This window comes from Triturus cristatus, chromosome 6, assembly GCF_964204655.1.
Source record: "Triturus cristatus chromosome 6, aTriCri1.1, whole genome shotgun sequence".
In the NCBI taxonomy this organism is placed as follows: domain Eukaryota; kingdom Metazoa; phylum Chordata; class Amphibia; order Caudata; family Salamandridae; genus Triturus; species Triturus cristatus.
Genome location: NC_140589.1, coordinates 411070185 through 411087457, shown reverse-complemented (window position 1 = coordinate 411087457; position 17273 = coordinate 411070185). Strand labels below are relative to the sequence as shown.

General features: G+C 41.4%; 1 protein-coding gene across 1 annotated transcript in view; it reads left to right on the top strand.

Moving 5' to 3' along the window:
- The window catches only part of CSMD1 (CUB and Sushi multiple domains 1), a 2626220-nt gene that overhangs the window by 1443980 nt on the left and 1164967 nt on the right, over positions 1 to 17273 (top strand). Inside the window, exon 30 of the mRNA XM_085610820.1 lies at positions 6867 to 6963. Within this exon, the coding sequence (XP_085466946.1) occupies positions 6867 to 6963 (97 nt within the window). The remainder of the gene's footprint in view (positions 1 to 6866; positions 6964 to 17273) is intronic.

Genomic DNA, 17273 nt, shown 5'->3' with positions numbered 1-17273 from the left:
AGAGCTTCACTAAAACATCATTAGCCTGTAGAAGATAAATACAAAGGTTCATATGTATTGAAACCAGTGATGCCAGATATTTTTTTATTTATTTTCACTTTATCACCATGTGGTACAAACACATATAATACATCAGACATTATTTATTTCTCTGTGAAATGTCAGCTAGTTTCAGAGCTAAATACAGCCATTTGGGGCAGATTTTCTTATAATTCACCCAATGCAGGGCAACAAGCAATGTTGCTGTGCTGCATTGAGTGAAAAAGAGAAAGTAGAAATGTACCAGATCAACTAAGATATGGTGCATTTCTGCTGTCTCCTAGCGCCGACACAGTGAATACTGCCTAGGCACCAATGCAGGCATCCTTGCACCATTTTTTTTGTGCGGGGAGGGAGACCTTCCTGCACAAAAACAATTCATAATGACATATTAATCTTTCTTTGTGTGCTGCACAATGCAGCATGCATAGAAAAAGGTAGTAACAAGGAGAAATAAACATATTTCTCCTCTTATGCCTGGTTCAGGAAGGCATTACAATATGACGTATTACCAGGTTTGCTAGCTTTTGTAAATCTAGGAATGCACCAAAATCCATTGGTGTGTACATGGGAACGCCCATGCTCCACTCATGAAACGCCTCCCTAATGCAAATTAAAGCAAGTCTTCCCCTTTTGCTGCCTTTCATCAGTTTATAAGAAAAATCCCATTGAATGTCACGTAAATCTGATTTGAGTGATTTTTATAAATTACAAGTAGCATTTTGTATTGTGGCTGCGCCAGAAAAATTACACTTCCACAATTTAAAATTTTGGTAAATCTGCTGCTAAGTTTCTAGCAGGGCCATTAAGCCAATTAATGATTTTGAAATCACACTGTGTCCATTCTATACCAAAGTGTGTCAAAACATGTTTTGTATGAACATTTTATTAATTTGTTCACCCACTCTAAGTAAAGATGCTTACAAACTGCTTCTTCCTCCTGTATTAATATATGTATTTGTAAAAGAATTTCTTTTTTTCATGCTCATTCCCACTTTTTGTTGACTGATTCTGCTAGTTTTTTAACGTTTGTTCATTGGGACATTGCTACAGTCACCCCAAAAAACATTATAAAGGTTGCTAATCCCCATTTCGCACATTTGCCTTTTAAGTAAGGCTCTAGTATATTGTGTAGGAAATACAACAATGGCCTGGAAATTAAATGCAATCTGTGGACAGAAACTTACATTACAACATCCACAAGGCTGGCAAGGAAACCAGGACATCAGGCCTACATGAGTAGCCTGAATGCTGTAGCTTTTACACCTGCAGATAGACAGAGTAGTCAAAATTACTCCTTTTGATATGCTCTAATCATATTAGCATAAGGTAAGTGCCCCCAACCTGGCTTTTCAACCTGCAAGGTATTTTACACAGAGTTTACAAATGGAACATGGACAAAATTACGGTTACATGTTCCAACAGTGACTAGTCCTCAAAAGCCATTTTCACTGCATAGGTTTGTAGCTTTTTCCATAAGAAAATGCAAAGTGCAATTGAAATACAGATTTTGTATCTTTGGCTTCAAACCAACTTCAAAGTTCATTCTACTACTATTTTTAATAAATAATATTACCAATCAATGGTTGGATTTTTTCATAAACTTATGGGAACAGGAAAGTTTTATAGTTACTCTTGCTCTGCCTTAGGCCCTGATTGGCTAATTAGCATTAGTCTGTCTGCACCTTTCCCTATCAGTGGTTCTCTATATTAGAGCATGAAATACTGCTCGCATAGCAGAGACCATGGCTTCGGCCTGGCAGTATGGCCTGAATGACAGAAGTGCCCCAGCTTAACGTAAGAATGACATTTGAGGTGGTTACAGGAGCAACATTAAGATTGATAGGCCTGCTCCTTTTCAATTTAGTGATAAGTGAAATCTTAATAAGAGAGGTCTTTTGATCCTAGGTTAAACCTAAGTCCTCCTGGTTCCAGTCTCAAAAGAGGAAGGAACAGGCCCAGAATCAGTTTGGTGTGGTTGAGTGGAGGGGACTGCTTGTTATTTAAGACGTACCTTTGATTGTGCCTCATGCCTCCTCCAGGGTCAGAAGGTTTCTGCCATGTTGGATCTCTCTGAGAATGTTGTACTGTCTGCTAATCTCCTGTAGGGGCAAACAAGATGTGCTAGAAAAGAGAGAAGGAACTACCTATCCCTTTGTCCGGGTATGTCCAGGATTCACTCCCATCCACTTGCTTGAGAATTAAGCAAACATAGCACCTCACCCCCAGCTCTTCAGAACACATTTGGACCTGTCGAAGATTAGACGTCTGAAACCTATAAGGAAACATGAAGGTCTGGAGCTGCTCCCACTGACTGAGAAGAGATGTCCCAGGGCCAGTTGGCTGATTTCCTGTATGAGAACATGGACATTTTAAGAACTTTTACTGGAGTGATGAGTTCACCAGTGAAAGGTATACCTGACTAGACATTGTAGTTGGCCTCTGCAAGAGAGGGTCTTAGACTCTCAGGGTTGTCTTGGGAGCCTTAGAAGAATGCCAAGAAGAGATATTCTAAAATGTTGCAAATTTGTACTAAAACTATCCACCCAGGGCTATTTGTCCAAAACGCGACCTCGACTGTGAAGGAAGTCGGTTGGTCGTGCATTAAGCTTTTTACCGCTTGCATTAACACTTAATCGGACCCTCATGGCTAAGTTATCCGGCTTCAGTGCAACCTTCCTGGCAACAAATTGTAGGCTTGCTTCAATGTACATTTTTGAGCTCAAAAAGGAGACTAAGTTCAACCATAATAATTTTGATCTGAGGAAGGAATGAAATGTATTGACTAATGAGAGAACTTCAGGTGGAAAATGTTAATTTCCCTTCACAGAACTTTTCGCACATAAACCAAGAGACTCAGCGGTGCCTCAGCCAATGGCTATTCGTCTTCAACAACATCATAGGATATATGATAGAACTTTCACCCTTGCCCCACTGGAGGATTTTGACTTCCATAAAAAAAAGTCTAAGGGTCCAATTTAATTCTTGGTAGAGAGGGAACACCCAAGCAAGTCTATGGCCTGGCTGCCCAATTTAAATGAGGGCAGATCATCATTTGACGATGGGTGAGATTATTCCACCTTCAACGAGGTCCAACTCCTCAGAGGTTTAGCTAAATGTTGGCACATCTATTTTAGATGGGTGGACACATAGCTGTTTTTCTTTACCATTCATCACCAAGAAAAATCTGGCAGTAAAGGGCATTGAAAAAGTGCTCAATACCCCTCTTTGCCATGGGGAAAACTCCCATGACGAGAGAGGTATTTTTTTGTTTAATTTTCTAAAAGAAAATCCCACTTTTGGACTTTCTTTTTGATAATAAAAAAAATTAATACCTGTGCCATATGGCGGTTCCTGTCAATGCGTGAAATGTCTGTTCAGGTAACGGACATTTAAAAATGTGGCCGTAGTCAACTCCACCAGGGTGGCGGAGCAAATTACTCCATCACCCTGGCAGAGGTTGGAAGGACTGGCAAAATTTAAATCAGGCCATTAGTCACAAGGTAACTTCTGTGACCAGATATCCTATTAGACTTAGCTGGCCTGTGGTACATCGCTGTAGGCCTCGATTTGTGCTTAGGTCCAAGTCTACTGCACCTACAGATGCTATGCTGTTTCTATATATCTTAAAAAGTTTAAACACCCATATCTCCGAGTGTCTTTATTGAAAAGTGATTACTTTTAATATTACAATTTTCTTGATTTTTAAAAGTATTTATAGGATTTTTATTGTTGTGTGCTTCGACTCTTTAACTGTTTTGTTACTGCTTAACACTTTAGAAATGTTTCTATGTTAAACCTGTCTGCTCAGTGCCATAGCTACCGGGAATTGAGCCAAGGTTAAATTATTGAAACTATGTGCTTAATCTGACACGTTTGTGGACTAATTTCTTGATTGGACTCACTTCTCCACAACTCATTTCTCACAGTATTACACAAGAAACCAGAACAAAGAAATTGTGAGACAATTTCCCTGGGACCGTACAATGCAATTGAGGGGCGGATTACAATGTCGGTCGGAAAGCTTCAGACCGCTTGTCTAAAGCTTTCCGACCATGGTTAGAGGCTTTCTGACCGACACGGTCGGTTTGCAGTCCCACTGCCGAATTATGATGTTGGTGATCGGAGCTTAAACCGCCTGGTCATTCCGATGTAGTTCCGACCAGCTCTCGGAATCTTCCGACTGGTAGGACCTGCACCATAATCCCCTATGGACGAGATGTCGGCTTCACACAGCCTTTCCATGCTGGCCTTACCGGCACAGAAAGGCTGTCGGAAAGTGACTTTGGGGGCCCCTACGAGGGCTCCCTGGCCTCTGCGGCCTACGATTGGTGGCTGATGAGATACCTACGGTGCCCCCCTGTAAATCCCTACAGTGTGCGGAAGGCGCCATGGGGGGGCCTGCCACAGGGCTCAGGGTGTTACACACACACAACTGTTTCTCTATCGGAGCCTGTATTATTGCTGGTTGACGGCCGTAACACAAGCTCCAATAGAGAAATGTGAGAATCCGACTGAATAGTGTTCGGTCGCATTGTAATTAGGCAGATGAAACCACCAACTGAAATTCCCAAGACTGAGACGGTGTCGGTCGGAGGCATCTCTGACTGACATCGTAATAAGCCCCTTGCTGTTCACATCTGACTCGCATAACATATTTGTTTACAGCATGCAGTTAAAAAGTCCTTCACAGCCACTTTATTCTGTCATCACCAGTAATTGTGACTTTTGTGGAATACATTTTACATTAAAGGGACTGTTGCAGTTATTCACAAGAACCCTGGAACTTTAAATTCTTTTGTGTGATTTTATGGAATTTATGCTTGTGTGTCTCATACACAGCAAAGCAGTAAATATTGCTTGCCAAATAAATTAGCATACAGAATTAATGATGGGTAACATAACTTACAGGGATATTTTTAACCAAGGGGTTCTGAGTGACTTCAAATAGACAACGAGAGCGAAACTCGAGTTTTCTATGATGTCAACCCAGAGGTGAAAAACATCCCTGTAATTCACTATTTACACATCTGTAATTATATGTTATGTATGGCTACCACAATAATCTGCATCTGCTTTCAGGTGCTGGGCAGTGGCAGAGGACTACTGGGGGAGGCATACATAACATGGCCTCTGTTATGTATCCTTGCCCCAAAGGTTAAAAAAAACTTACTTACAGTCCATGATCAACCTCCACCACCTTCCCTCCTTTCCTTCCACCGACTACAGCTGGGCTTTCTGTTTTCAGTCAAAGCAGACAAGTAGAGCTACGCTGAGAGGCTCTAAGGAAGGCCTCTCAGCCTGGCCTGGAAGGCCTTTGATTTCACAACAAAGGGTAACTAATTTTGTTATCAACTGTTGCTATGTCATAGCAGTAGGTTATCAGATTCTTAAACTGAAATTAATGATAGACTCTCTATGAGAGCCATACATACCGAATCAATTTTACCTTTACACATTGGTCCTGCAACTAAAAACGTATAGTAGAAGTTGCAAAACATTCTAGTCATGTACTAACAGTCTTTCACAAAAGTGAAACCAAGAATGTAATGTAAGAATGTCTCATAGGATGTCATGGGTTGAAAACAATTGGCAATTAATACTTACATTGTTTAAGTGGACTATTATTTAGGTCTCGCTCCAAGTAGCTTTAGCTTCCTGAGAGATATATTATCAATACTTTTTAAAAGTGCAGGAAGAGTGGGCCTTGGCTTTCATGGGTTTTCAGGTTTTGACATTGTTTGGGTGTCTATCAATCAAGGCTATGGTATTTTGAAGGTCGTTACATTGTTCTCCCATGGGAAATGGTGCTTAAATAGTCCTTTGACTGGAGAAGCAGCATAATGTGTAGCTTTTAATTCATAGTTAGCACACACTCTTTGATGTATTTACTGGCACACGGACATTTTTATTGCTGACTTTTTTGTTTAAGACATGCATCCTGTTTGTCTCTACGGTAGTTTAAAGCAGCTCACGAATCACCCTCGCAATTTCATTGGTTTTACTTTGCTGTCATGGTCACGTGTTGGTGGATTTACAGCTTTTTTGTAAGCAGAGTAAAGTTTTTCAGGCACATAGGGTTTCTTATGCTTCACCGAAAATACTGACCCAAGGTCAAACGTACCGACTATGCAATATGTGTTGTTTATGTCATTTAAGTTACTGTGCAAACTTCAAAGTCTGACTCCTCTTCAGTGCATTGTGTTTTGGGTTTACAGTCTACTTCAGCTGATGCAGTCTGCTCAACAAAGGGGGGCTCCTCCCAGCTACCATAATGTTGTAGCCAATAGGTCTTGTCATTGTGGTATTTTCTTTGCAGGACAGATGGGTCAGCACTCACAATTTTACCGAACTATTAACGCGCACTAACCTTGACAATAAAAAGATGGATCTATTTGCTTTGCCAGTGCTTGTTTTAGTTCTTGTGAAGTATTCTTCAGTAGAATTCTGTACTACTATTACTACTCGCAATAATCACAATATGTTTACTGTGAAAAATAACTACCATTATCTTTATGACTGCCCCTATATTGGTTTGGATTGTAAATGTATGGTACCCAGTCTCATTAAAAGCTTATAATTAGATTTTTTTTTTAAACTCTTTCTCACAGACACGCAATGTACACATTATTGCATTAAGTTAGTAATGAATGTTATATTGGTAGCCTCGATAAACTACAGAAGAAATGCATCACATCCCAATTTTCATTGCTGGCGGAATTGTACAAGAGAATTACAAAATAATATAATATATTCATGCATAGCCAACTTATATTATCCAATAATTTCTCATTTGTTAATGCTGCTGGATAATTTCTTTCACACAGATTCAAGTTATAAGTTTTGCAACAGAGCACAACTGGGATTCACTTGAAATATATGATGGCAGCGACTTGAATGCGCCAAGGCTTGGAAGTTTCTCAGGTATGTCACAATAATTAAAAAACAAAACTTTATTTTGGATACATTCCCTTTCCACATGGAGGGAGTGATTTACAATTGTGTTTGTGAGTACAATTAAAACTACAGAGGTTTCTGTAAAATGTTGCAAGTATTTTCAACACGACTCGTTTGACTCGTACATGAAAGTGCTTTCTTGTAGATTTCAGACTTGAAAATATCAGGGGCCATATTACATTAAGTGCCCTGGGGACACAAAAGGCGTTTGCGCTCGCTCTGCCGGCCCCTTGGCACTTTGGTATGACAGAAGGGGGCGCAGATGCTTCTGCGTACCCTTCAGTAACCCCAATAGCACTGGTCCACTTAAGGCACCAGCGCTACCATCAGGGGATGTTTCTTCATTTGCATAGGGGCATTCACAATGCAAATTAGGGAATTCCTTTGCCTCTGCGTCATATTACAGATGCGGGCGCAGAGGCGAAGAAGCTCTCAGGGGACACTCTCACAGTGCGCCACCTTCTAGGTGGCACACTCACTCTGCGCCACCTTCTAGGTGGCACACTATGAGAACGCCTTCTGAGAGCAGAACTCTGGAGGGGGGAAAGTGAGTACTGTGGACCCCCAGACATCCCCTTGCAAGCGAGTGCATTCACTGACTGCACCCACCTGCAAGGGGATCTCTAAACCCCTTTAAAAGTGCAGGCAAATAGCCACCACTCCCCAACAAAGGAGTTACTAATACCACTTTTCCCAGTAAATCTAGGATGGGGGACATTACTTCTCCTGATTACAGGACAGTGAGGAATAATCTGCCTAAATAGTTTTATTCCTGGACTGATTCTTTCAAATGTTCCCTCATTTTCTGCCCAAATTTCGCCTTGGACGAAGTCACTTGGTAACTCACTTGGTCACTTGCTGTACTCCCAGAGTAGCTGTTAACCCCTGCTACCACAGAGTCAGAATTACTAGGGCACATAATGAGATCTAACATCCTTTGATTAATTAAGGTGAGTCCCAAAACAATTTTCCTAGGTGGTGCCTGACTGCATCCACACCATTTCAACACCGACTATGGTTGCCTTATTTCAGATTCAAGAATGCGCGAACAAAAGGGTAACACTGCCAATATGTTAGGTTCAGCTCTATAGTGAGATTCCGGTGAAAAGGTTATTTCATTGTTGGTAGCCTCATGGAGTGAAAGGCACGTCAGCTCCCCACACCTTTTCTTGATCACCTTCAGAGTAATGCCGTAACTGAAATGATAGAAATGGCCATACTTGCTATTCTCTAATTACTTGCCTTTAAAGTTTATACCAGTGACCGAAGGAGAGAGATTAATTTGCCCCTTGCCAGGACTGTGGGTTTTGCTTTACCTTTTCTCATGCTTTTCACACTAAGAGCAGGAAATGTAAGATCTGAACGGCAGCCACATCAACAATAGATAGCTTGGGAAGCAGGTGTTTACCAGAGTTTTAGATATGATATGCATGAAACGTGAGTTTATTTATTGGCACCTCTAGAGAATCTGCAGATTCAAGGGGTGAGCAAGAATATCATCTTTGCCAACCAGAAAATAAATCACTTCCTGCATTTCTGAGTGGTTTAATGTCAAGCGAAGCAGAGTTTGAGCACTACCTTCAGTGGGATAACTCTGCTAATAAACTAACAACCGCTTGGAAATACGACTGCTTTACAAGAAGCAACGGATACACGGGGTGAATAGAGATATCTAAATGACCAGAACTTCTCAGCATCAGCACTAACATGAGTCAGGGACAGACTGGGAATGCGAAGCAGCCCTGGCAATTTTGTCAGACCAGTCCGTGTACGGTGTTTAGTGAATTAGCCTGACCATTATGCGGGGAATTTGTGGTGAGGGGGTGTGCAAGTGTGTAGTAATGAACTCAAAGCTGGTAGATATATTTAAGAGGTATTTATTGAAAGGATCGTATGTCCAATAGGTGAACCCCACCAGGAGCAGCCAGCATGCTGCTCAGCCCCATGATAACTATGGCTTTTCTCAACCAGCACCCAACATTCCGTAGTGCATCACAGTACATAGGCATTCTACTAGAAGGGCAAGGGGGGAATAAAGGCATAGATGGAAATGTACAATAAGCAGGATACAACATACCTCCTTTTCTCCCATCACAACAATATACAATGAAACTCAAGGAATGGGAAAATAATGATCTTTACCTACCGACACACCCACTGGTCAGACAGGTGCGACAGGAGGCAACACACAGCAGAAGGGTAAAATATAATGTAAAGCAACTGGACTTGAAGAGTAAAAACTCATTGTGATACACAGAAGAGATTGAATAATTAAATAAAATTGACTCATTCCTTCCCTGTAAGCAACGATGTAAAACAACAAGACTAGATAAGCGGAAAACTCATATAATAGACTTGAAACTAGATTGAACTGCTATCCCACCAAGGGAATACTGCAAAATTGAAATTGAGACTTTTGAGAACATACAAACTGGAAAACCTTGAGCAGAACTAACTTGACAAACGTTCCCAATCTGACATACATTGAAATGTGTAATCCCAGCTAGGGAGAACTTCACAAATAGAAATTTGAAAACATCAAATAGTTTAACTTTGCAATACCTCGTGAAAATACTGGGCAAATTGAAATCGAGTAATGTTGCACAAATTAAAATTGCGAAAAATAGAGTAATTGAACCTTGTAAACCTTACAAGGGAATGATGCACAAATTGGAAATAGAGGATAAAGGCATACAAGAGAATAAACAGTATGTATTAGATCTTTTGAAAACGTGTAACTTTGAGAATGAGCAAACCCGGACAACCTCAAGCAGAGGTCACTTGACATGCACAAATTGAAAAAAAAAGAGGATCGAGTAATGTGTAACCTGGACAACCTCATGTAGAGGTACACCATTGAATTAGAGTGAAATTACACACATGCAATCTTGCAAAAAATAACTGAGAAAACAGTAACAACAAAATGTATAAAAGGCACAACCAAAATGCACAAAGCGAAACATGCCCAAATACAATTTGTGATAACATTTGACCTGAAAAGTAAAACCAAGTCCAGGCATGCATGTAAATTAAAAAAAAATAGAACAAAAGAGTAACACTAGAACAATGTGCAGTAAAATTTGAAACCATACATAAGCAATTAATAGCATTTTAAAATTGAGAAGTACCCCACCACACTACACATAGTGAAGCATTGAAGTCCAAAGTAGATACAGTTAACAAGAAACGTCATGGCAGGAAAGCAAGTCTTTGACATAGTGCTAGAACATGAGTTAACATGTAGAACTCGTGCTCAACAATACAGTGCCCATGTAGAGTTGAAAATGCAGCTAGAGATGTGTGGCAGAGTCACACCGATACTTACAGTGCGACACTGCCATTATTTGAAGAAAACTTAATTGAGGGAGAACATTGTGAATGACAGAGCGGACCAAGATCTTGATGTGAGACGCCAATACTGAGATGGCAACATGTTACCAGACTTATGTGCTGGGTGGCTGTAAGGTCCGCCGCACACCAAAACCTCTAAAAACATTTGAAGAAAGTGTCACAAAAGGAAGAGTGGACGACGTCACCGGGATTGCACGAACCCTTCGATGGACACTGGCAAAAGGGTAATAGTACACGCGCAGAGCTGCGCATGTTTTGAAAAGTTGCTGGCTGGCCCACGAAGGCTGGAAATGAAAGTGAGTGGATTATGCTTGCTTGCTGCTTTTGTTACTGTGGACCGATATTGCAGCCCAGCTGCAAAACCAGCCCCCTGTAACAAAACAGGCCACCACTCTTCCAGTCTCCCGGGAAATGCCTGATACTGCCAGTATGGCCCTGACGCGAGTATCTGCTTCAGGCCAGTTTTGACATAGGAACCATTCTATGACCAGCTTACTGGCAGTTGCCCTGAAAATGGCAAATCAGATGGGACATATAGCAACAAGTTTGATGGAGGAGGAACAGTGAACAAGTGTGCTGGAGTGTACATAATCCCTGATCAGTAAAGGATTAGTTAACAATTAGAGAAATGATTCAGGTGCATTTTAAAAGCTTGGGCATCTTGAAAATGGTCTCCTCCTCGATGAAGTTAGATAGAGGAATAGCTGGGAAGGTGAAAAGCAGAGTGACATCCAGCCACGGCAGGTGCAGGTAAGAGCGTGGAGTCGGGGGAGAGTCGACATACGACGACATACGACTACGAGGGATTTTAAAATAAAAAGAAAAGAAAACCACTTGCCTTGTCCTCGCTGCATCGCCGAGTAGGCGGGTTAGCAAGCGCAAGGTGAGTGCTGGGCTTTAATTGCTGGGCTGTGATGTGCTATATTTTAATAAATCAGCCTCCTAATGTCCAGAACCAGGTATTTCTCACTCCGGAAAAGAAGACTGCAGTGTAAGGAGGAGGCAGGGTCACTGTCAAACTTCTTCACAAAGGGACAGTCTCTGGGGTTGCCCAGACAAACTGTTAGTCGGCATCAGTATTAAGATCTGATTTTCATTAAGCAGAAAAACATGTTTCTTTTGTTCCTGTTGTATTCCAGCATTGGTCCACAACATGATTTTTCTGGGCTCATTTGGGGCACGGCGAATGAAAGCTAAGACATGAAAATATTAAATTCCCCAGCTATGTTGAATGGTGTAAGGAAATCAGACATATTGCTATATTTGTGAGATGCTTTCGTTAAAGGAATGCCAGCACAACCTAAAGAGGTAGAATCTGGGGTGATTATCTATATGTATTGACAGGAAGCTGAGGACAGAGTTACGTATAAGTCATTTTATGGGAATTGTTCCCTCTTTCTTTTATTCACAACCATCAGACTGTAGGCAATTGACATGAAAGACTGAAGAAAGCTGTCCATAATGCAAGCATGAATGAGAATGTTCATGCTCTTACATTTACTTATGTTTCGTACTGTTATGTATCCTGTATTCAATAAAATAGACTTAATAGGAGAGTGTCGAACTCAAAATTCCTATCCGGTGCATGAACTAAAGATCCAGGGATGAAGGGAATAAGTTCTGTCATCGTCTACAGCAGCACGTTTGGAATATATTAAAGTGTTAAAAAAAAAGCTTAAACTCTTTAGATACAACTGTGCAATATAATACGCAGCCTTCTACCTTTTCCTGTCAGAAATACATGGCCTAGTGGTTAATGATATTGGAAGCGTTGTGAAAAACAGATTGCCCAAATAAAAATAAAATAGTCTTCCGTGAGTTGCCTGGGTGACTTTAGCTTGGCTTCGTCATTTCCCAGTAGAGTCATGACAACAAAGCTATGTCGTGAACACTTTTCTTGAATGCTAGCAAACGTCACTGGAACATAGGTTTTAATTGGTATATTAAGCTACCACTGCATAGCATTTTAGAGTTTCTCCAGCAGTTTATCAATACAGTGTTCCTGATTAAATTTTATGTAATTGTCCTGTTGCTGCCAATATATAACTTGACGACTGGGCAGTGCCCTCCACCACCTGACCATTCCCATGGGCAACCCAGAAAATATTCGTGCCCAATTTAATTCAGTCAAAAATAAATCTTCCTCTGGTCACCTGCCCATATGTGGCTATAATTATTGGAACCCCTCCTCTATGCAAGGGACAGTTAGAGTCTAATGAAGAGCTATGTAATAAAGTGTTGGATTGGCTTGTACGCCATAGAGGGTTCTCCTTTGCCGTTAGTAAGGACATTTTTCTAACCCGTCGAGTTGCATGGATTGGGCTGGTCCAGGTCCTGCAGAGGGGGACTGTGTTATTGTTAATTTAGGTCTCCACTTCTCTTGCAAAATCTATTGTTTGGGCCTCTGAGACGTGCTAGGGTGAGGGGGCAACATATCCGTGCTTCTAGACCTAGCTTTCTCCCCACCAACCACGGTACCCCTACCTCACAAACATGCCAACACACAAACATGAGAGCACTCAGCTCGGTCCCTTCAGTTCTTCAAATGTTTTACTATCGTCAGAGGAGAACCCGGATCGTCTTCATAGAGTGTGTGTGTGGGGCGGGAGGGGGGGGTAGTGGGGCGTCTAGTTCTCCATTCCTCTTTCAAATCATTTTTACGTCCTTTTTTTTTAACGTGGACTGACTCTCAAATGGTACTCAGAACACCTCAGGATGATAGAGTTACAACAAAGGGCTCCACGAATGTTACCACAAGGAGCCCGTTTACCTCGATGAGTTGGAACAGAGCTGGCTTAAAAGATAAGATTAGTCAAACTTCGTAGTAAAATATGAATTTATTGCTCTGCAGGAATCATGGGACACATCTTATTCTTCCTGCCCTTCTTTGCATGTCACTCTTGCCCAGCCATCCCCTCCTTACGAGGCAAAGCAAAGGGTGGTCTTTCTTTATGGGGCAAGTTGAATTTGAAAGCAGATGGTTCAGTTTTAGGTACGAGAAGTCCCACTTTTATGGTTTTAATTTTTAAAGACAAATTACGTTTTTTATTTAATACATTTTTATAATAATGATTTTTCAAATTCTACTTGTATTATTTTAAAAGTTTATTTGCTTTCCTTGTTGATTTGAAGCCTATAGTCACATATATCACAGCCCAACTATCTTCACTGCTGGGATTTTAATGCCAAACTGGTGACTAATTACAAGGCACAGCAGGGCTTGGAATGCTCTGCTTCCCCGTGGGCAAAACCAGTCATTGGAGGGGAGGAGCTTGGTGGGCATCTTGCTGAACAAGACCTTGTTGATCTTGTGAAATTAATTAACCAAGATGGGCCTTCATTGACCTCTTTTAGAGGCCTTGGTTGGGCCTCGGTCATAGGCTACATATTTGTAACTAGAAACCTGTCACTTCCATTTCTCATGGTGCCGTTTTAGCAACAGAATGGGGTGCCATAATTTTCTGCACGCGTTTGGACTATTTCTAGTGCACAAAGCGGCTTTACCAGATGCGCCAGTTTCTATCACTCAGCATACTAGTGATGGACTAAGGCTTGTAGGGAATCTGAACGATTCGGGGCCTACCCGTGCCATATTGTTGAAACTCCATCTACCGCTATTTTTGAACTGTTCATCTGACATATGTAGGGATACAATGCTTGCCTATTATGAAACCCTAAGTTTAAGAATTAGGCAGTTTCTGTTACCACCGATTAGGAGTAGGCAGATGAACCCTCGCTGGGCTGACAGCCATTGTTGTTTAGCTGATCGTAGGTTAAGGAGGGCGCTCTCTATAACCCCAAAAGTCCCCATTGTGGTGCGTGAAACTCATAAGATTTATAACAAGCATTGGCATAGCCAATAGGTCTCGCCTTTGGGACCTTATAAGTGTTTAGTTATTCAGCACAATATCCTTGGTGCAACAACATTAACTGTTGCATGGCTAAGCACTTATAAGGTCCCAAAGGCGAGACCTATTGGCTATGCCAATGCTTGTTTCCTTTGATCTATGACCAGCATTAGGCTGAACCATGAGCTTTCCATCCAAGATTGGGCTGGTCCTCGTTGCAGCCCTTCAGTATGCCGATCATACAATGCTGATGGACTGCACGCAGGTGGGTTTATCATATTTTTTAATCAATATCAAAAAGTATAAAGTCATCCGCAAATACTTGTGGTGAAAACTAATATAGTTGTATCTGGACATGGGAAATCTAAAGGTGCCAGTTGTTACATAAATGGTTATCGGGTCCCACGATCAAACAAGTTCCGGTACCTGGGGCTGTGGTTTGAACACCTGGAGAAACACATAAAAATATCTTATGGGTTTGAAGAATAAAACATACTTGGCACATGCATTAAGTAAGAAATCTCTATTTAAACTTTCCATGTGAGCTTTAAGGAGGTGCTGAAAGGCAAAGTTAGGAAAGAGTTTTGTGGTCAATTTCTTTTAACTAAGCCTAAAAATCTGTTATCTCTAACTTCTTTTGTAGTATCAAAATTCACCTGTCGTAAATTAATTGGATTGCGTCTTATGGCCTTTGACTCTGAACTGTACCTCGACCTTTGCCAGCCCGATGCCCACACCTAGTGGGCAGCTCATGGAAAAGACTCATGCAGAAATCAACTGCGCCTCGGATGTGGGGTGCTAAAAAGAGTGTGTACGAAATCCCGACCCTGTTTTCCACAATGTCAAACTGATAAACACCATCTGTAGTTCTTTTATTGCTTTTTCTGGGCTGATGGGGGAAGGGGCCAATGGTGCCAACCATAATGAAAATCTCATAGACCAATATAACCCCTTTGGAATGGAAAACCCTCTGCTGACACCATCAAAGACTTCCAGAAACTGTCCACAAATGTTGGGTTTACAGGTAAGCACTAATGTAACCGCCTACATGCAACACGTTTTACCGTATTGCTGAACAAAACGAACTAAGGAAAGCTATAAACGCCTTTGACTTATTTAACAAAAGTAATTCCAAATTTAGTTAAAAAATAAATAATAATGAAGGTTGCCATTGGGTATACGCTTTTTAAAAAGTTACATATGTGCACACAATGAGAGTTTCACAAATTGTTTTCCTTTTAACATGACGGAGTCCTATTGAAGCGCAAGACAAAATTACACAGCAACTCCAGTATACTTGCGTTAGGTGAACAAAAAGTGGAATCAATGTATTTTTGGGAAGCTTTTTACATTAAAGTTAATTTGAACTATGGCAGTCTGTAGTGAACTCCCATCGGATGTGCTTTCTGTTCACCCAACGGAACTTTAGCAAAGATTTCCGTATTGCTAATAAATGTAAAACACGGAGTGAAATTGCTTTGGAAGCAGATTGAGGACGTTTGTTACATTAGTTTTTTCATCACTATGGCAATCCTTACTACATTCCCGTTGGGTGTACGCGTTTGGATGCAAAAAATGCCAATTGTTTGGAAGTGAGAATGTAGCATCACATCCTGAACTGCCGACTGTGGAACAAGGGAACCGGGTTTGAATCGTGGCATGCTCTTAACGTGCCAACAACAACAACAAAAAAAAAGTTTCGGCATCGGCTCAATAGGCCGTAATTCTGGTCAAAGCACTTAAAATCCCTGTGCTTTAAAAACAAAAAAGAGAGAATGGGACCTTGTTTAATGCAACATGTGCTCAAGTACAGCACTCCAATTACTTTGGGCGAGTTTGCGCTTAATAAAACTGCAAGCGAGATTCTGTAATCAAGATACAGCACCCTGCAACACAAACTCCAATTATTGGCAAATGTGTTTTTAGACATAATTTAAGCATACCGCTTTTTTAAAATATGCGCTGCTATGGAATATTGTAAAAATAGCTGGGGTTGGGCACACAATGAAACACAAGGCAAACATGAGCAGGAAACAAAGAACGGACACGCACCGATATGAGAGGAGGTGGAAGGGATGAATGCTTTAATTAACTGCTCAAACTCTGAACGTATCCGCACACAGATTCTGAACGGATACCGGAGACCAGCAAATCCTAAACATGGATACCAACGATTTACGGGGAATCAAAGGCCAATAGGGGTACAGAAAGGCCAAAATAATGCATGCAACGATGAGTGCCACAAAGGAGATTCACGATGCCTTTCCGCTGCCACGAGGAAGATCCTCTCATGACCCGACCCAGGGAGGGGCGGGGCTGTCCTGTCCTGTCCTGGAGAGAAGCTATAGGACGGATCCAACTCATGGGAAAAGGGGTAGTTTGCGATGAAATGAATGGAGTACAATGCACTTCAGCAAACAGGAGAGTTGCTTTGTAACTCTGGAAAAATATGTTAAACCACAGGATGTGCATTAAACTACAATTGTCCATCATGATTTTTGGGAAGAACGGAAGTAGCAGCCCCTGCTACAGAGTTAAAGCTATCTTCACTTGAAAAAGAAGCATCCTTGGCTTTCCTGGATATTGTGGTACAGTCCACTTGAACTTCATGTCTTGGTTTTAGACGGCTTCGGAAAGCACGGAGAGCTAGCTCTACCGTCCTTTTGGCCACTGAAAAAAGAAGTTTTTTTCCAGCGGGTTTTGAGCGACTATTTTTAGAGAAAGAATATATTGGAATTATAATAATGATCTTAATGCACTGGTCATATCAAATGCATTGATTGACGCACCAGCCGCTTTCATCGGTTGGCGCATACTTTGTATAAGCCTATCTGTGACCAGCGGGTAATGGGAACCACATGACGCGAGGCTTGTAATGTGGCTCAGTCAGACTGTAGGTCGCAGAGAGACCCACATCCTGCTAATGGGCTGAGGTGATTAGAGAGGGCCTGCTCCCAGTTATGTTACTCTCTATTACTGAACAGTCTGTTTCCAGGTCACAGGAAATGAAGGCGGCAGTGGCATTTAGGCGAGCACGTACTGTTTCCGGTGAGAGACTAGTATCACTGATCAGTCCGA